General features: G+C 32.3%; 3 protein-coding genes across 4 annotated transcripts; 2 read left to right on the plus strand and 1 right to left on the minus strand.

The window, feature by feature from the left end:
- The first annotated feature begins 1,539 nt into the window (after positions 1-1,539).
- On the plus strand, positions 1,540-3,396 carry LOC125068934 (26S proteasome non-ATPase regulatory subunit 8-like). The gene is made up of 5 exons (XM_047678323.1): positions 1,540-1,756; positions 1,841-2,016; positions 2,391-2,598; positions 2,717-2,887; positions 3,181-3,396. The coding sequence occupies exons 1-5, from the start codon at positions 1,649-1,651 to the stop codon at positions 3,322-3,324; spliced, it is 807 nt and encodes a 268-aa protein (XP_047534279.1). The 5' UTR covers positions 1,540-1,648; the 3' UTR covers positions 3,325-3,396.
- On the minus strand, positions 3,354-20,829 carry LOC125068932. 2 transcript variants are annotated; one of them, XM_047678320.1, is made up of 19 exons: positions 20,719-20,829; positions 19,732-20,484; positions 19,281-19,429; positions 18,204-18,335; positions 17,912-17,932; positions 17,014-17,070; positions 16,682-16,843; positions 16,122-16,266; positions 15,557-15,704; positions 15,075-15,146; positions 14,148-14,243; positions 13,452-13,686; positions 11,606-11,729; positions 10,805-11,021; positions 9,773-9,971; positions 8,840-9,012; positions 8,007-8,207; positions 3,783-3,898; positions 3,354-3,593 (listed from the first exon to the last, which is right to left on the minus strand). In XM_047678320.1, exons 1-19 carry the CDS (start codon positions 20,742-20,744, stop codon positions 3,500-3,502), a joined length of 3,120 nt encoding a protein of 1,039 aa, XP_047534276.1. In that variant the 5' UTR covers positions 20,745-20,829; the 3' UTR covers positions 3,354-3,499. The 2 variants fall into 2 exon arrangements, with proteins under 2 accessions (XP_047534276.1, XP_047534277.1); XM_047678321.1 differs by lacking the exon at positions 17,912-17,932.
- Positions 4,036-7,182, plus strand: LOC125068933 (nuclear valosin-containing protein-like). Its single transcript, XM_047678322.1, has one exon. It carries the CDS (start codon positions 4,111-4,113, stop codon positions 6,721-6,723), a length of 2,613 nt encoding a protein of 870 aa, XP_047534278.1. The 5' UTR covers positions 4,036-4,110; the 3' UTR covers positions 6,724-7,182.
- Positions 20,830-21,269: the final 440 nt, after the last annotated feature.

Genomic DNA, 21,269 nt, shown 5'->3' on the forward strand with positions numbered 1-21,269 from the left:
AAAAAATGTACATGATAATTTATACAGGTGAGCCATAAATTTTTGCTCTTTTGAAACATGAGTAGCAATAAGAGTACACCTGTTATTATTATTTTTTTATTTATTTAACGTAAAAAACATTTATTGAAATTTAATTTTTAAGACTTATATCGTCGAGATGTGCTCCGTCTCGTCGTTGGCACTCCTGCAATCGACTACGTAAATTTTGGAAAACTCGCTGACACATCGCTGCTTTGGACGGATACTGTATTATGACAAAATACTATAATTTAGAGATAATTAAGTCAAGCAACGTAAAATGATCCATATTATATACTCAGTTCAAAATCATTTCGGTATAACTATTTTTGCAGGTGTGGCGTCAGAAAAAGAGTATACCATTGGTAGATTTTGGATATCATTTATTTTGAATAGTGATGTTATACCAGTTGCGACGTGACTTTTGAGAGGAACCCCATGATGTTTCTGCGTAAAACAGTCTTATTACGAAATAACACCATGGAAATATGCGTCATTTTATCCAGTATAGTGTATAATTTTATGTTGATTCCCTGCTCTATAAAAAGAGTGCAAACTTTGCAAACTTATATTTAATTATTAATTATTTTTTATATTGTTTTATAACCTTATTTTGAAAAAAGTAAATATGAATGTAATGTAGTAATGAAAAATAATACCATATTAGATAAAAAATAAATAAATGAATTTGTCTCTACTCTAAATGAGGCTGTTTAAAAATAATATGATCATAATCATTTAGTTATGGTTTTGGATATGATATGTATTTTAAAATACAATAAGTAGATTTTTCGAATTTTTGAAAAACTTTTCACACTTTTTCGTGTTTTTACATATTTTTTTTTATGGCATTGGTTGGCTGACGAGCATATGGGCCATTTGATGGTAAGTGGTCACCACGTCACCACCGCCCATAGACTGAGGCGCTGTAAGAAATATTAACCATTCCTTACATCACCTATGCGCCACCAACCTTGGGAACTAAGATGTTATGTCCCTTGTGCCTGTAATTACACTGGCTCACTCACCCTTCTAACCGGAACACAACAATACAGTGTACTGTTATTTGGCGGTAGAATATCTGACATGACATTAGCTTTGCATGATTATTATTCTAATCACTCATTTAGTCTCTCGCAACCACTACCTCGTAATTATAAGTATAATATATAATAAGTAACCGCCATCAATAAAAATTCTAAAATTGCATTAAGTGTTGCTCAATTTACCGCCACCCGCGAGCCCGTAAATGTCATTGTTTTTGAGAAATCAAGTGTTGCTATTTGCAAAAATTTTTGGCCCACCTGTACTAGAGCTGAAAGCAAAATCAATAGTTTTTGCTTTTATCCCATCGATAATATATTATAATTATAATAGTAGTTTATTTTCGTTATAAAATAAATATATTATAGTTACAAAATTAAATGTTTAATTAAATATTTTGTCTATGATGAGTAACTAATGTAAAATCTTCGGTTGTACTGAGAATCCATCAAAACATTTTTGACAAGCAATGACTTGCTTGCTTGAGCAGTATCTTTATGTCTAAACTGTCAGATAATACAATAGGCAATAGCAACCAATTAATAAGGAACGATATTCTAAAGATTCTTGAAATATTCACAAAGAAATGGCTTCTGTAAAAGACGTAGCTTCTTTATATCAAAATCTGAAAACTGAGTGGGCCAAGAAACCTCGCAAGCTGGACAAATGCGGCGAACTACTAAATAAAATTAAGGTACTAATCGTGACTTGCCAAATATTGTATGAATACATCGATATTTAATTGTTTTTTTTTACTAATATCTTATTATAATTTCAGATAGCGCTAACACAACTTACTTTCTTACCTAGCAACAATACCGCGGCAAATCAAAAAGAGTTAATTTTGGCTCGTGATGTTTTGGAAATTGGTGCCCAATGGGCTGTAGCTGCTAAAGATGTAAAAGCCTTTGAAAGATATATGTCACAACTTAAATGCTACTATTTTGATTACAAGTAAGTATATTCCAATTGGGATGGTTTAAATTATGATTAATATAATTTAATATAAGTGCATTTTTGAGCTAATAATGGGCTTCCCACTAGAATAGTGAAGATACTTTTAAGTAGTTTTTCGACCTCATATAGACCATATATTTAGTTATGACAAACTTTAAGCTCACTCTAATTGTATAGTCAAAATCAAAACAAGCATATTATATTTTGGTCTATATATCTACCCTGAGCATTTCCACTACATCCAGGGCACAAGTTTGTGACAATTTTTGATAAGTGAGCGTAATGTGGTGTTAAATACTAATACACTTTATTAAAAATTTATTGCATTCCTTTTGACTACTGGATAAAATAAAATATTATATACATTTCAGAGACCATCTTCCGGAATCAGCATTTATGTATCAATTGTTGGGTCTGAACTTGCTCTTCCTACTATCTCAGAATCGAGTAGCTGAGTTCCACACAGAACTTGAACGTCTTTCAGTTGATGTAATTAGAGCAGATCCTTATGTGAGACACCCATTAGCTTTGGAACAATATCTGATGGAAGGTAGCTATAATAAGATATTTTTGGCTAAGGTATGTAAAATTGTTCTACTAAATTCTTACATGATGGTTAAATATTTACATAATGGACAGATATTATATTTTTTATACATTAATGAAGTATATTTAATAAATTTTGATATAATTACAGGACAATGTTCCAGCTGAGAGTTACACACTTTTCATGGACACCCTTCTTGATACAGTCCGAGGGGAAATAGCTGCCTGTATTGAAAAAGCTTATCTGTGTATATCATGCACAGAGGCAGCAAGACGTTTGAACTTACCATCTCAACAGGCTGTTTTGGAATATGGAAAAAAGGTAATGGAAAACTAAGGAGGCTGGATATGTCTCCAGAAATAAAATAGCTTTATAGATAGTTTTCATAAAACCTTGATTTTTGTGGTGAAATAAAATGTATACATTACATACATTGTAAACAAAAGTACATAATATACAAGTACCAATTACAGTCATATAGTTATAATTTTTAAATTAGAACATAATAATATAAACATTCTTCACACTATAATGATAATTTTCATATTTTTTGTTATTATTTTTCAATTGTGAGTTTTATTTTATCATTTCACAAAAACTTCTAAAATTTTCAGCGCAACTGGATACTTGGTGCTGATAATTGTTATCACTTCAATGCTTCTGAAGAAACCTGTGCAGCTGCGGCTGGTGTATTCCCATCATCTGAACTTGCAGAACAAACTATTGAATATGCTAGACATCTTGAAATGATTGTGTAAATCATGATCTTAGTGCTTAAATATTGATTTTATAAATAAAAAGAATAAAACTGTGGTTTCCATTTCTTACAATTTATTTTTCATTGAAATTATTAATAGTACAATAAAAAGTGTTTTTTTTAGACCCTCCTACCTTCTATAATGCCTCTTTATTATGTTTGTTTTAATTTACACATTAAACCTGTAATGATTGAATGTTGTCTAATTTTAATAGTGTCATGAAGTATTCCAATGCATGTTGAAAATGCCAATTCTTTAATTCCAAACACCTGAAATAAATTTTCGGTTTATTTAAAATTAACACCAAATGGACTAAGCTTTTTGAAAGTTACAATTTTCTTATTAAATATTCCTTTAAAGATGTTTTTTTTTTTTGATTTGCGTGTACTCATACACATGGAATATATTGTTTTAATAGTAAAAAATATATATTTAGTTCACACGTTTTATAATCGTACCTTTCGCTTGGTTTTGCTTCAAGTTCCGTCACCGTCATAAATACAGCTACAAGTCGCTTTTTAGTATAATCATCAGGGATTGACTCAAATTTAAGATTCATTGTTTTTCTTGGAATCTGAAACAAGTTTTTACCAATGAAAGCGCGTATTTAATATTATCCTATATATTAGTGTTTGTTGTAAATGAACAGCTTGCTTAAGAAATCATATTATTTTTTCATATGGCAATAAAACCATTGATTCGGCGACGCCGCTGTCAAACATTACAATCTGCGACGAAGTCAGTGTAAAATTATTTTTGAACATAATTTTTAAGCAGTCATAAGACATGAAGAAACATCAAACAAGACAAAAAACTTTAAATGACCCGGTTATTGTTTCACGGGTCAAAAATTATCTAGCTGAAAACGTGGATAAGACATTTGTCGATGTTAGTCAAATGGCGCGTTCTCTGAAAGAGCGCTATCGCGAATACAGCAACAGAAGCGACAACGCTTTTTGTCAAATGGTCGAAAGTGCTTATAAAGTAGTGTTACAAAGCTACGGACTGGATGGTGCATCTACGTCTGAAGGTTCAGAAGAAGAATCAGACTTGGAGTTATTAGACGAAAACAATAGTGCGCTTAATGATCGGTTATTAGCAATGTACAAGATGCAGGATAAAAAACGGGCGCCGGCCTCCCGCAGAGCTACTGACAAGTCAGGTGAACCTATTGATATACTCAGTAGTGATGAGGATGGCAGTGCCGCGCCAAAAATACCGAAAATCAATGATCAAATAACAATTACACCTCATATACCGTCGAGAAATGCAAACAGTACAGCTGTCGAAAGTATAGTGAGGCCACAACAAATACTAAATATAACAGATAAAAAGCGAAAATTAGACTCAAATAAAAATGCCCCACCAAAGAAAAAGGCCGAATTTGGCTCTGTTAAAAATGTTAAGGTTAGTTTTGAAGATGTTGGTGGTATATCAGATTTAATTACACAAATCTGTGATCTTGTCTTACACATGAAACATCCTGAAGTTTACACTCAGTTAGGGATAAAATCACCTCGAGGTGCCTTATTACATGGCCCTCCAGGTACTGGAAAAACATTAATAGCTCATGCAATAGCCGGTAAACTTGAACTACCCCTTATAGCTGTTACTGGTACTGAATTGGTAGGCGGAGTATCTGGTGAGTCAGAGGAAAGAATAAGGGAGTTATTTGATAGAGCTGTGTCAGTTGCTCCATGTGTGCTATTCATTGATGAAATAGATGCAGTATGTGGAAATAGAATCCATGCTCAAAAAGACATGGAAAAAAGAATGGTTGCACAGTTATTGGCGAGTTTAGATAGTTTGAATGAAAATATTGCTTCTGTCTTGATACTGGCTGCAACAAATAATCCAGATGCTTTGGATCCTGCCTTACGAAGAGCAGGTCGATTAGAACAGGAAATTACTTTAGGAATCCCATCATTAAAGGCTAGAAAAGAAATTTTATCAATACTTTGTAAAAATTTAGCCTTAGCAGATGATGTAGATATGAATGCTCTTGCCCAAATCACTCCGGGGTTTGTAGGTGCTGATTTGCAAGCTCTTGTAAACAAAGCAAGTACATATGCGGTCAAAAGAATATTTGCTGAGATTCGTATAAAAAATAAATTAGAGACATTAAAAAAAACTGAAGAAACAAAAATTAATAATGAAGATGTCAATGTTATCCCCAATGGCGATGGCAGCAGTGAAGAATCTGTAAAAGAACCCGAGGACCCTGTTGAGAGTACCACAGAACCACCTCCACAAACAGAGTCCACCGAAGTAACTCCACAGGAAACTAATGAAAATGGAAGTGGCTTAAATAATCATATTGTAGAAGAGCCCACAAGCAAACCCACCCAGCTCGACCCAGTTGATGAAGTTTTATGCCTTCTTGAAAATAACATACCTTATACTCCAGAAGAGTTAATTGGGCTTGCAATTAGATATGATGATTTTTTAAAAGCTCTTAAAACAACGAAACCCTGTGCTGTTAGAGAGGGTATAGTTACAGTTCCTGATGTTACATGGGATGATGTGGGTTCACTAAATCAAGTTCGGAAAGATTTACAACTAGCTGTATTAGCTCCTGTGAAATATCCTGAGCAGTTAAAAAAACTTGGGTTATCGGCACCAAGTGGTGTATTACTATGTGGACCCCCAGGTTGTGGTAAAACATTGCTAGCAAAAGCCGTTGCAAATGAGGCTGGTGTCAACTTCATTTCTGTAAAAGGTCCAGAGCTATTAAATATGTATGTAGGTGAGAGTGAACGTGCAGTTCGCACATGTTTCAGGCGAGCCCGTAATTCTGCTCCATGCGTAATATTTTTCGACGAATTTGATGCCTTATGTCCGAGAAGGAGTTCACACGACAATAATGGAGCCGCCAGAGTAGTTAATCAATTATTGACAGAAATGGATGGAATAGAAAGTCGCGAAGGAGTTTTTGTTTTAGCTGCATCCAATCGACCTGACATTATCGACCCAGCGGTTTTGCGACCTGGACGTCTAGACAGGATAATGTACGTCGGTATGCCTGCAACTGAAGATAGGTTCGACATTCTAAAAAAACTAACAAAATCAGGAACAAAACCTCAACTTGGGCCAGATGTCGATTTACAAGTTATTGCAGACTTGACAGAAGGCTACACAGGAGCAGACTTATCCGGTTTAGTGCGAGCTGCGGCAACGAATTCTTTGACAAACCACATTGCAAACGGAACCCTTGAAGGGGAGATTTTCGTATCATTCGAAGACTTCAGAGCTGCCCTTTCAAAATGTAAACCTTCGGTATCTTCTAAAGAACAATTGCATTATGAGAAACTAAGATTGAAATATGCAGGCGGTATTGATGAGAAGGAAATGGAAATGGAGACTGAACTGACTAATGAAGAATCAATGGATACGGTGTAAAATATATTTAGGTTAAATGTAATACGACAGTAGTAAGCTAAAAGTTCCACTTGTATCACGTCCCATACTTTAAGCGTGTTTAAAAAAGTGCCAAGTCAAATATAGAAAACTTTGATGTATTTGATGTCTTTTACTGCCTTAAGTTCAAAGTAATAATTGTAGTTTTCAGTAAATAATCATATTGTTTTGTGTGCTTCTGTATTTAAAGTGTATGTATATACGATCTTTCAAGAAATATTTACATAAATTTTATATTTGTTAATGAGATAATAAAAATGAAAAGTGTGTCTTGGTTATGTTAAAACATATGATACAAATATATTATTTTAATATTTCATGAACGAATAATTGTAACTATTTTTGAGAGTGATAAAGATGGTAGGTAATCTCATGAAGCCATTTATGAATGTGCACATTTTGAATTCAGTGACAAATAAAATATTTTTATTAAAATACACATTTTTTTTGTTTTATTGGTCTCTGCGTGACAAATTTTTGTTTTAGTTAATTTTTAAAGTAATATAATATTAATAATTTATATTAATACAATAAGTAAACATTTTTTTTATTCAAAATTGTAAATAAATATTTCAAAACAAAATTAAGTTGCAGTTATAAAAAAAAATTAGCATATTTTGAATAATATGCCTTATTTTCTATTTATCTTTTTAATTTTAGCCAAAGAGATGAGAAAAGTATACGAATGCGCGTGGGTGTGTGTATAGCACGAGATCGCATTATCAATTACAATTAGTAAATTTGACTCATTTTTTAAACTATCGCAATATAAATTTCTAGGCAAAATATCCTGGACCTATCGTAGTCATATGTAAGTACTTATGATATTTAAAAACTATTTATAATTTCGACTAAGCAAAACTTGTTTATTACCTCAGGTTACCGAAACGTTATGTTATACATGTAACGTTATATTATGTTATGACTATACACTAATACTATCACCTGAAAACATTGTTGGATAATATTTAGTCGCAAATACCAAGATCCTGAGTTTAAACCACAGGATCAGTTAGGAAAAATAATTTAGTTTATCTAAAATTCTCAGCAGAAGTCAACTGTTTACCCTTACTCGATAAGCACGTGAAGCCGTTGGTCCTACAACTCTCTCCGGTTGTGTCGAATTGCATTCCCGTCCCATTTGAGGATGAGGGAGAACACACTTTAATATCTTCTGTGCAGATAATTTCCCTTAAGAGTGAGTGCAGTGGCCTAAATCAGTCAGGTTATACTTCTAATGATAATGTAATACATTTAATACTCACCATAACAGTTTTGAAGGCGATGCTAGAATATTCCTTAGTCGGTTCGTCCCAATACACCAGTTCATTCCTTATTTTATATTGACAACCATTACCAGTAATTAGAACTATTGTACGAGAGAATGCCATCAGAGGTTCTTCTTCTGCTAAGGATTCTGCGGTTACTTTTAGAATACCAGCTACTTTAAAGATGGTTGAATTATCCTGTGTAATCATATATAAAATATAAAACGAATATACAAAGGAATTGAATTTCCACGTTGTCTAGTGGGGAGAATTAAAGATCAGATAAGAACTTCAGATCTCCAGGGGTGGAACTCCAGTCTATAATCTCGAGTTGAACAAAAAAGTGCGATCTGTGCTTTGTAGATTTTCTGTATATTTTTTTTATATTTGGTTAATATAAAACATCATAAAAAAAATATATTATCTTTTTTTTTAACGAATACTAGCTATGCCCCATATTAATTAAGGAATTACAAATATTCCTATTTACCCCTCCTTTTAAGCTTATCACTTGTGTCAGGAGTGGGCACGACAGAAGCCCAAGCGGTCAGGAACGATCCTGCGACTTTTTATATCGCTAGGCCCGTAAACTATTGACTCTTTATTACTTAAAATCAATTTCCATGACAGAGAACAGGAATGCGATTCGAACAGAATGCGGTTTTGGTATCAACTACTTTTTACATTGCAACGAAAATATAATATGGAATTATTATGTATTTATTTTAGGGCAAACTAAAATACGTGGGAGAATTTCATACGACATAAAAATTAAGCGCATTGATTAATTTCACTCAAAAATATGCATCTAGTTTTCTATCACAACTCACGTCGTGGTATAGAACGTCAGTTGTGAAAGTCGTCGGATCGTGTTTTGTTTGCGGCCATTTCCTGATAAGTTTTCCAATATTTATGACGCCCTCCACACAGTCTATATTCCCTTCAAGAAAGTTTTGACTTTTTATTGAGAAGTTGCGCATATGCTTGTAGGCTGATTCGTAACCTAAAAATAGCAAAACTTTAGTTTTAAGACGAAAAAAAAAACAACAATCAATACAGACAGATTGTGTATGATTAACTGAAGACAGGGTTAGGTAAAAAAATTAAGCGTAACATAGTAAGCGTAATAGGTATTATTCCAGGTTAGGTAGGTATTCCAAGAGTAACAAGGAAGTGTAGGAGTACCTCATTTTCGTTTTCACAAAACGTATAAGTTTTCTGTTAGAAAATTAATAATTTGAATTTATTTTGAACTTTATATATCCTTACCGCGTCGTAGTAGCGTGCTTCTAAACTAATTGTTCTCACACAATGTAATTGTTTTGTCGAGATAATGGTTTATGGCATATAGCGTGGCACGCCCTCGACCGTATGTGTTATTGAGACGATAGTTACATAACAGTTTTTTTTTTTCAAAAAAAAACTTTTATATTTTTTCTTTATATATATATATATATATATATATGTATATATATATATTTTAAAGCTATATACATGTTTGATATGTATAGTGCAAACTGCTTGCTATATCAGTCTCGTTGGTGTCCAGCTTATAAAATTGGGGATTCTGCAGTTCTGGGCTCAGGTAAAACATAAAATACATTGTCGGTCAAAATAAATATTGTTCAAAAGGCAAACTCAATGCTAAATGCACTCGCTACGTACGACTATGTAAAAAAATTAATATATATATGAATTTAAGAAATAAAGTGTTTAGTCTGGTGTTTCTAGTCTGCAAAATTTTTTACGAATAAAATACTCACGTAGTTTGCTTCTACATGTTATTGTCATAACCGCATTTTTCACGTACATATCCTGGATACATTGTCTTTTATCGTTATCTAAGTCTAGAAGTGGAAAGAATACCTCTAGAAACTTTTCCACGATAGGATGGGCGTCTTCAGGGCAATAATTACTTAAGAATCTCGGTAAATCCCCTTTTAAGGTAATTTGTACTCCATCCTGTGAAAAATGAATAAGAAATTTATCAAACTTTAACTATGTTTAAGTTATACGAAGCAAAAGAATCGCTATGTCAAGTTTTCAACTATTTACTACATATATTGTTTACGTTTTGCTGACCATATTTTCGATCATATATCTCTTACCCATTTTAGGCAAAAACGATACGAAATGTGGTACAATTGAGTTCAAATCTTGTAGTACTAGTGCAATCGAATGAAAGAAATTAAAATGAATTATTGTATACGTAGTTACCAACTTTACATAGACCTGAAAACATACTTGTCGACAGGGCTTTGTTCAAGACCATCTCATCATATATTTTATCACCAACTCATCAGATATTTTAAGGCCAAATAACAGTACTCTATATTGTTGTGTTCCGGTTAGAAGGGTGAGTGAGCCAGTGTAATCACAGGCACAAGGGACATGCCATCTTAGTTCCCAAGGTTGGTGGCGCATAGGTGATGTAAGGAATGGTTAATATTTCTTACAGCGCCTTTCTCTATGGGCAGTGGTGACCACTTACCATCAGGTGGCCCATATGCTCGTCCGCCAACTAATGTCATGAAAAAAAAACCCAAAATACAATGCTTAGTATTGTTGTCTAGTATTATTGGTTTGAAGCATGAGTGAGGCAATGTAACTCAAGGTCAATAACTTCTAAGTTCCCAAGGTTGGTAGGACATTAGCGTTGTAAGGAATAGTTAATATTTCTTACGGCGACTACTTCTATGGGCAATGGTTACCATCTGGTTACATCAGATGGACCAGTTAAAGAATGACAATATTTTTATTATATTGTATTCAAATCGCGTCTGTTAATAACTTACCAATTCTCTTAAGCCGGGGAATATATTCCTCACAACCTTCACATAATGATCTGGTTCTATGTAATCCATACAAAGGGGATTCCCTTCCAATATAAGTTTTTTCAAAGGCAAATTTTTACACGGCAGTAGAACTAGAACACTTTCTAAATAATTATGGGATAAATTTAGTACTTTCAAATGCGGCGTTGTCGTTTGCAGGTGAAATCCTTTTATTGAGCTGAAAGTATGTATTAAATTACTATAACAATTTTTTTCTTTTATATCAGCCATTAAAGAATCTACAGTTTAAAGGGAAACAATTTCTGGTTTTCTTTTCTATGGTATTTTGATGTAACATACATAAATGAATATAATAAGTGTGTGTAATTTTGATCTAATGTGATTTCATAAACAAATAAACTATAATCTTTTGATTATTCTCTATGTATTATATATTATTTCGTAGTCCAATTTCTACTTAATGTCGTGGAAAAAACACCTTTTATCAAAAATACAATAATAAATTAGTATCTCCAATTCACTTTCACATTTGAATTTCAATTGTTTACAAAATATACGTTGACGTCAAATTTATATTATGACATTTGAAAATCGGGCAACATTTAGAACAATTTCAGTAAATTGGTGAAACTAAATCTAACAGAATTAATAAGTTCGTTTAATGGAATTATTATTTTAATTTGTTCCACATTATCGATATTATCGGTTGGTACAATGCAGGCCGTATCTTAATAGATACGAGCAGTGTAAGTTTTGGTCAGAACCACATTTAAAGTGAATAATAAAAAAAAAAAAACTTACGTTAGCCTATTGGATGATAGATCGAGTTCTGTCAAACACTCCCATCTCACGTCACTTTGTATCTGTATAATCTCCGACTGATTGTATATACGATTTAAAGGAAAGTATATGAAATGACTTATATCTTAAAAGAAAAAAAATACCTTTCTAATTACACTAAATATACTGTTATTAAAAAAAAGGTCATAATTGTATTACCACACTGTCTCTTGCCTAGATTGTGTCTTAACACTCTGTATACATTTATTATTGTAAGGGCATTCGACATAAATACTTACACAAAGATAAGAAAGAGCGTACTGTGTAATATATAGATCATTTTTTTGGAACGAAGTTCCTTATCGCGCGTTGTGAAAGGGGGCTAGACGGAAAAAAATCTCACGAAAAGTTGTAACGACACTTTTTGCTATTGTAAGTGTCATATCCTTTCTTATAATGTTGTTCCTTAGCAACGTTATATTTGTTACATCATTAAAAATGTATTAAATAAAAATGCATGATTTGAAATTACCAATTATTGTTTATTTAGTAAAAACATATTAGTAAGCTATTGTAAGCTGTGCGGCGTGCGCATGTTTCTCTGTCTGTCTCTCTCTCTCTCTCTCTCTCTCTCTCTCTTATAGAAAGCAAGCCAGATATTTTCATTTCTATTTCGCATTAAACAGTGTGGTGTCGCGACGATTATTTTTGTTGAGTATATACAGGTTTTTTGTACATAATAAATAATATTAATAATAATTTCTTATAATAATAAGAACTTCGTTCCATTCGAGTGTCCCTTGACACCTTTCAACTTTGTTTTTTTAATGGCGTTGTTTGGCAGACGAGCTAATGGGCCACCTGATGGTAAGTGGTCACCACCACCCATAGACAAAGGTGCTGTAAGAAATATTAACCATTCCTTAAATCACCTATGCGCCACCAACCTTGGGAACTAAGATGTTGTGTCCCTTGTGCCTGTGATTACACTGGCTCACTCACCCTTCTAACCGGAACACAATAATACAGAGTACTGTTATTTGGCGGCAGAATATCTGATGAGCGGGTGGTACCTACCCAGACGGGCTAGCACAAAGCCCTACCACCAAGTAAAGATCATGCATGCATATTATCACTGCTATTTACTTTACTTATATATTTTTAATTAATGTAGCTACTACGATTAACATGACATGAGACTGTTTATAAACGGAGAAAGTTCCTTAAGTTAAGTTAGTAAGTTAAGTAAGTTAAGTTTACCGGATTCTCCTCTGATGAATTGAAGAGTTAAACTCAATAAGAAATTTGCATACACTATAACATATCAAGCCATAAAAATTGTTGACCTTGAACTATGAACACAAACTAAGCACACAAAAATTTTAAGTAGCTTGATTAGGATTCAACCAGTAATCTCCGGTAAAGATTCTCGTTTTCTCAGGAGATCTATATCTTTTTAATTTATTTACTGTTGGGACTTCTATTTTAAAAACACAACATTTCTGGAGCAGCGGTCTAATACAAAATGAATTATTTTTATTGAATGATTTGTATACCTAGCTAAATAGTTGTGTTGAGGTTTAATGGGTGAGTGAGCCAGTGTAACTACAGGTCCAAGGCATGTAACATCTTCCCAAGGTTGGTGGCGCATTGGTGATATGAGGAATGATGATTATTTCGTAACGGACTAATGTCTCAAGGCATTGGTGACTACAAACCATCAGATGGCCCATTTGCCAGTCTGCTTTTTTATGTCATTTAGGTTACATGACATAAAAAATGACTCGATATAATACCTTTTTATCATAATTGCAAAGTCAGACCTGATCATTATTTTACTAAAAAAAAATGTATTATGTAAACTTACCTTTTTTCAGAGTAAATTGGCTCAGATCAACTTTCTCTCCATCGTATAACGCGACGAGTCGTTTCCTCAAAACGAGTCGCGGTACGAAGTCTACCTGTTTGTCTGTTAGTTGCGTTTGCGATATTGTAATTGATAATTCGACGTCGTCTTTCTTCATCGTGAACCCAAGGCAATGTATCGCCACCAAGGCCCCGCGGCAGCGGAACACGAAAAACTTGCATTCCTTCGCTGTGAACTAGAAATTTGTTGATTAGAATTACCCTTGTCGTATTATTTACTTATGTTATTTATAGTAAATTTCGTTATATAAGTTAAAAATAAGGCAAATTTAAATGTAAAACAAAAGTATCACGTTGAGTCTCAGATTATAAAACAAAAGGCAGTGCGACGTTAATAACTTATTCTTATTGACGTATTAACGAAAATACAAGATAGTTATGTTGAAGATTGTTGTTAGTAAGAGGAACTTCGTGTCAAACTCAAATGTTACTTCAAAAATCAGTTCAAATGTAAGTTTTGGGAAATGAGATTTACTAACTTAACATTAAAACTCAGTTCCAAAAAGTAGCATTTTGGCGGTTATGCCCTTCTTGCTTTCCACTGATGATATCTGTTTTTAAATAAGTACGGTTTTTTTTAAAATAAATTCTGTAAACTGTAAACTTTTTTATAAAAAATAAGCAACAAAATAAATACCTCAATAAAAGTTGGTATGAAAGTTTTCTCGTTTAAATTATCTAAGAGCACATCCAATAAGTCCTCTTTCGTCCAAGACGGCGGATATCCCGTTACCTGAAATATCAAATATATTAATGATAACTGTATTACTATAGTTTGTTAAATACTGCTATTATTATATATTGGTTGATAACATAAACAAAAAAAATGTGTTTGTACAATTCACACATGGTCGAAATCAAAAAATACTTTATTCAAGTAAGCTTTTACAAGCACTTTTGAATCGTCATTTAACAAACTATATTAAGTGAAGCAATATTCAAAAAAATAAAACTTATTAATATTTTAGTTTGTCTGACTCTTTGTTGTGTAGCATTTATGTTTCATCAGGTTTAAAATTACGACTCTACATTTTCAATTGAAAAATCAATCGTGGATATCATAGTGCACAACTTTTTGAGGAAAAGGAGTATAACCAATGTTTATGCGGGGTCTCAACCCAGGATCTTGGGATCTGAAGCCTACGAGGTAGTTAGATAAAAAAATAAATGAAATATGTACAAGATCACAATGAAAATGAATATGGTAATAAAAATCAATGTGTTTGCAAGAATGCTAATATTGCTTTGCCTATTCCAACCGAAGAAACAAAAGTCAATCAAACGATTTGCTAATAGGTCTTCTATACTATACACTTCAAACAGTTCTTGGTATATATATATTAATAATGTACTATTCCACTTAACTACAATATAACCACGTTAGTTTATTTCCAAATATCCGATACACGCCGACATACATAACGCCTTTATTTCGACCAATATGCCAATTCTACGTGAAAGATTTCTTCTTATTTATTCCTCTTGTGGTTGGAATAGGCTATAGATTTGTATGTGTTTGTGTAAATTATATGTTAAGTTCTTTGTGTAGTTATATATTACCTACCGATAGCATGATTAAGGAGTTATCCTTATCATATATTTCTTCCATTTGTTCTTTCTCCATCATCATTACCGTCTGAAATTAAGAGATGTTTACCAAGTTTAGAATTAGGGATATACATATTTATGGATATACCAAGTTAAGGATTTGAGGCAAATACAGGGAGTTTCTTGGAGAAGTTCTGTAATTAATTTAACAGTTCATCTCATAATTTTCCTTGAAGAAAAGTAATACCTTTTACACAAGTAGAAATTTTGAGTAAACATTCGCCAACGTTACAAAGAGCGTTCGGAAATTTCGTGCTCGAGGATGAAAGCAAATATTACATGACATTTGCATGTGCCACTTGAATTTACCAACGTCTTGAAATAATTTCAACACTTTTTCGTAAATAGAGATGCATTTATATAGAGCGACGTCCAACAATTACGAAATATTCCTTTTTCTTTATTCCTTCATTCATATTGCTTGTCATCAAAACATACCTTAGAGCGTCTCACAGTGACGCTCTTCTTTATAGCTATAGGTTTGTTCCACGGCCAGTATGGAAGATACTTTAAAACGATATCGTCTGTACTATTTGTGATGTATTCTTGTTCGCGGATGTCCTTGTGTGTCTCATCTATCACTTCTCTGCGTAAGACGAAAACATGAATTTTGATAATTTTGCGTTTAAAAAAATAAATTTATATTCGAAATCTTAATAATTTGTGTAAATAACATAACATTGGAAATCATATATATATATCAAAATACTAGAAGGGCATTAATGCTTCAAACAGAACTATAAATTATGTACATATTCCCAGCAAAATACGGAAGACGTCCTGTATGAGTTTATACCAATTTACTAAACGTAATTAACATAAAAGTGGATACTATAAAAACCTTCTCCAAGAAAAAATACATAAGTGTTTACGTTCATGACAATCGATTAAATCATATCAAAGTGTACTAAGCTGAAATTTCGTTTTATTTTTGATACAATATTATTTTTCTTTTATGTGTTTAAATGATCACACATTTAAAAAACAATCATAAAAATATTACCTGACAGCTTGTTCCTTATTCAAACATAGGTTTATCGTTAGTTTCTGTTTCTTCGGTTGAGTCAAAGGCCCTAATCTTTGGAAAGCGCTCACACGTTTACTACCTGCATCCAATACATCAGATGATTCTGAACCATCTTGAGAATCTGGAAATTAAATTTTCACATGTTTTAATACACGTTTCTTTTGTAATACACGTAATACAAGATTTAAAGCTTAAGTAGTTTTCTCGTTAAGTTTTATTAAACTCAAAATGTATGTAACTATGTTTGTTCGGTTGCAATCTTGCATTTTTATACGAGATTTAATGTGTAGATAAACAAGAATTGAATTATTTTTAGTACAATTGACATTCAGAAACGGCGGTAGCGTTGTAACGCTATTAAATTAAATTTAATTATGTATACTAATATCACAAAGAGGTAAAATTTATTCGTTTCTACTTAGGGTGTAATCTTCAGAACTAATGATCCAATTCTTTACAATTTTTTTCACTGGTAGAAAGTCATATTATTCCTGCTATCTCTATAAAATGTCTATCATTTCAGACATTTCACATACCTTCCTGACTCCTAGTTTCCTGATAGATATCGGTAGGCGAATATACTTGAGGTTGGCTTACAGTTTGGCTTACAGTTTGACCCAACATTTGTGGGTCATGTAAACTCGTATTTGGCACCCAATCGACTTTTGGAGTATTTGACGTACTAGGGTCTTCGGAATCTGTCAAATGTAGTTATTAAAATTAACATAACAAATTCTATAATTAAAATGTTCATTTTTTTATATTTCTTCAATGTATTTCAAGGTCAATTGTATCGATTATGGGTGAGACTCCTCAGTTTTCTGGGACAACTGAAAGTAGTTAAGTAGTTTGTATTATAAGTACTTACAAGTTTGTTGCTGTGGCTCTGAATACTTATCCAGCTGTAAAAATGATTTTGGAATACCTACGATACAAAAAAAAAAAACAAAATTAAAACGCTGAGTTATCAGAAATATTATATCCATAAATATATTCGTTCTCATCTTACAGTCTACATTTTATTTGCAATAAAAAAAGGGAAAAAATTGTTCGTATAATAAAATAAAAAAATGTATTACATATAAAATGCAACTAATGCATAATATTATATATTAAAATATTAGTTGCGTTTTATATTCAAATTCAATTATTCTCTATAGAAACCTTAAACGTAATGGTAAGTTGATAATCAATTTACTTGATGGTAGGGCTTTGTGCGAGCCCGTCTGGGTAGGTACTACCCACTCAACAGATATTCTACCGCCAAATAACAGTACTCTGTATTGTTGTGTTCCGGTTGGAAGGGTGAGTGAGCCAGTGTAATCACAGGCACAAGGGACATTACATATTAGGTCCCAAGGTTGGTGGCGCATAGGTGATGTAAGGAATGGTTAATATTTGTTACGGCGCCTATGGGCGGTGGTGACCACTTACCATCAGGTGGCCCATATGCTCGTCCGCCAACCAATGTCATAAAAAAAAAAAAATCAAAGTAAAAACATCTACATCAAACGACCATTGAACATTTAGGTGAAATCTTTTCAATCTTATGTATCCAAACAGAGAAGAAATATTTAGAATAGTTGTTTACTTGTTTAATTACGGGATCAGTTATGACTTTTGTATTAGTTCCTAACTGAGAACTCAAATTAATTTGAATCAGTAGAGTAAATATCTAGTTTTTTATAACTTTTTAATAATTAAATAAATTACATAATTATCTCATATTTGTGTGGCAATAGGTTAAATATATTCAGTTGAATTACCTGCTGGAAATCGTTTTGACACTGAAATAAATGAAAAAAAAAAAAATTATAACATGTGCAGGCCAACTAAGCTAAAATAATTTGTAATAATCAACTAATTAAAGCATTTTTATTTTGCGTGCTAATTTACAGACACACATATTGGGTATAGTCTTTATCTAATTGTGCCCTATTGGTGATGTCATTTACCGTAAGGCATTCTGCTTTGTTGCTAAATATAAAAAAAAAAAAAAAAAAACAAAAAACTAAATTTAAAGTGAAAATTTATATTGTCAATATTAATATTTAGTACCTGGTGGAGCGGTAGGATTTGTGCCAAAAATGTGCCATTGCAAGTTTGTCTTTATATTATCTTGCACAACTCTCTTAATATCAGAAGACAGGCCTTCAAGTAGTTCTTTGTTTGCTTTCTTCTTTGCTACATCTATAATAAGTACAAATGTTTCTATTAGGTAATATATGCTAGGTAATATTTTTAACTTTAAATTTAGAACAATTATATGGCTTGAAATTTTTGATAAGAACATCAGTCAGCTAGTGTATACGGCTGCCGGCGGGTCTGGATCTGCTTCCAACCCGCCGACAGCGTTAGTCTTGTCGAATTGTTTTCCAGTGATAAGGGGTTTCGATACCATCGGAGTGAGGAAACAGAAGTGTTCGAGTTTGCCCTCCCCCCACATCAAAATCTGTTCTACACACTTACCACACAAAACATACATTATTTCATTCCATTTTTAATTCTTATTTGTTATTGGGGTACTGTGTTCTACTCTTCCATTTGTCTTTATCTCTCGTCATAACTATATTTTGGTACATGTCATACTATACAGTCATGTATGTTATGATTTTTTTTATATTAATAATTATATTAATTCATCGAAATTATTTTCTTTGTGGGGTAAGACAAGACCTCTGATAGATACCATTCTTTAGATTACTTATTCTTTAGATATTTAACTGTCAAACAGCAATACTAGCATTGTTGTGTTCCAGTTTGAAGGGCGCGTGAGCCAGTGAAACAACATAACATATTACCATCCAAGATTAGTGGCACCTCTGTGAGGTGAGAATGTTTATTGGGCCGTGGTAACCACTTAACGTCAGTTGGCCCATCTATGATGTTTTTTTATGATACATGTATGTATTATTATGTACATGACAAAGTGACATTAGAAGAATAGCAGGTATAACTTGGAGAAGACAAGTACCGAACCAGACAGTAGGGAGGCCTCTGCAGGAAAGCAAGATAACATTCACATACCAGTGTAACAATACCAGATAATTAAAATAAATATTATTTTCGTGTAAGACTGTTAAATAAAGCCTGTTGTTATTACAATTATCTATGATATAATTTGTTTATGTTTACCTTGTAGCTGTAAAGGATTGTTTGTTATTGGGCTTTCGAGTTCTGGACCAGTTCTCGGCTCAGATTGGTTTCTCATTTCTAGTTTTTTAGCATATTGCTCTTGCAATTTTATTTGAAAATTTGATTTCACATTTTGCTGGAGACTATTACTGAAAATTTTTGGAATAATTTAGTAAGGTAGATATAAAAGGTAATTGTTTAAATAAAGAAATAGTAATGAACTTTTCCTTTTTAATAAATAGAAAACATAACTTACTGAAGACCTACAACTGATATATATATTTGCAATAAATCTTAATGTCAAAATTAGTTTTGCCAACATAATAGAATTATTATATTTACAGGTTTGGTGCAATATTCCAAAATAAGACATTGTAAACAAAATATTTGATTCTAAAAAAATATATTGGCAAAAATCTCAATGATGTTCAAATAGATATCCAATACTTACTTTTTGTTTTGATTCTCATTTTGTTTTGAGTCATTAGTTGTGCGATTTACAATAAGTCCATCATCATTTAAATCAACCACTTCATCTGTTGTTTCAAAACTCATAAATGATGGATTGTTATATATTTCAAAGTCATCAAATTGATTATCTTGCGTTCTTGAATAATTCTTTGACTGTTCTTTTTTTAAATCACGAGATTTATCATTAGCAGCATTTTTAGAATTTTGTTTTTCAGTAGCCTCTAAATTTTGTGATTCATTATATCCTGTGTTTTTTAAATCTGATTTGAATGCTGGGTTATTGGCATTCATAGTTGCATTTTGAAATTGAGATTCATGTGGATTTGAGAATTGGGTTTGAATATCCACAGATGTATCTTTTTGTGATGGAGAATTAATAAATTTATTGTCATCTATATCAGGTGTATACTTATTTATTTCTATGTCTGTACTTTGTGAATCAGTAGATGAAAATGTGTTTGTCGTCATTCCTGGTTTCAAAAAACCAGGCATTCTATGTCCTGAAAACATTGGTTTTGAAACTCTAGGTCCAGACATTAGTGGTCTTGGATTGTCAGAAACATAATTGGGTCTGGGTCCAGTTAGAGCTAATTGTTGATGTATATGAAGTAAATTAGCGATAGTCTTCAGACCCCGAAGAGTTGCAGCGGGATCTGTGGCGGGTGGTTGTGGCTGTGGACGTCTCATAGCAAAAGCATTTTTTCTTTTACGTTTATTTTTCTTTTTTCTTGACCTGAAATTCAGTGTCATGATTTTTTGTAAATAATTTCATGAAGAAAACCTCTAACCCGTAAACTTAACCACAAACATTGAATAATTAACAAATAGTGAGCAAAATATTTGCAATTGTTTTCATGTATTAGAAAAGGAGAATGTATTAAATATAAACGAAAAAACTTGTTTTTTTTTTACATGGTTAAAACATGATTGAAAATAATATCTTTAGCAAATAATAGACTTTACTTACGCAACTAAATTAACGTTATTATCCATATTCTATTTATCCGAAACAATGTTTTAGCTTTATTTTGTAAACATATGATTCTGACGTCTGTTTGACTTTGATTGCTTACTTTTGACATCGACAAATGTTGAAGTTGCCTGATAATAAATATTTTGTTCTGTAAAATGATACTGTTTATATACTTTTTAATACCATAAAATATAATTTCTTTATCTTTTCTTTTTTATCCCAAAATTAAACAAAGTTATTGGTTGATGTTTGAAGCATAATATGTCATTAAAATAACTTTTCATAGGTATCTACTAAAGTATTGCATTCATTTATTGGCACATATAAAAACACGTCGCAGATTAGTAATTTTTTTATTAAATCCAAAATCACACCTGAGTTAGCCATTTCTGTTGCATTTTCGATATTTCAAATCACAAGATACATCGATGAAGACATTAATTGACTTTTTGACGAGCAGGTCAATATTTAAAAAATGGTTATATTGTACTACTGACATGAAAGAATGCCCAGCTTGCTATAGAGCGAGCGAGAATAAGAGTATC

The sequence above is a fragment of the Vanessa atalanta genome, chromosome 14, assembly GCF_905147765.1.
Source record: "Vanessa atalanta chromosome 14, ilVanAtal1.2, whole genome shotgun sequence".
In the NCBI taxonomy this organism is placed as follows: domain Eukaryota; kingdom Metazoa; phylum Arthropoda; class Insecta; order Lepidoptera; family Nymphalidae; genus Vanessa; species Vanessa atalanta.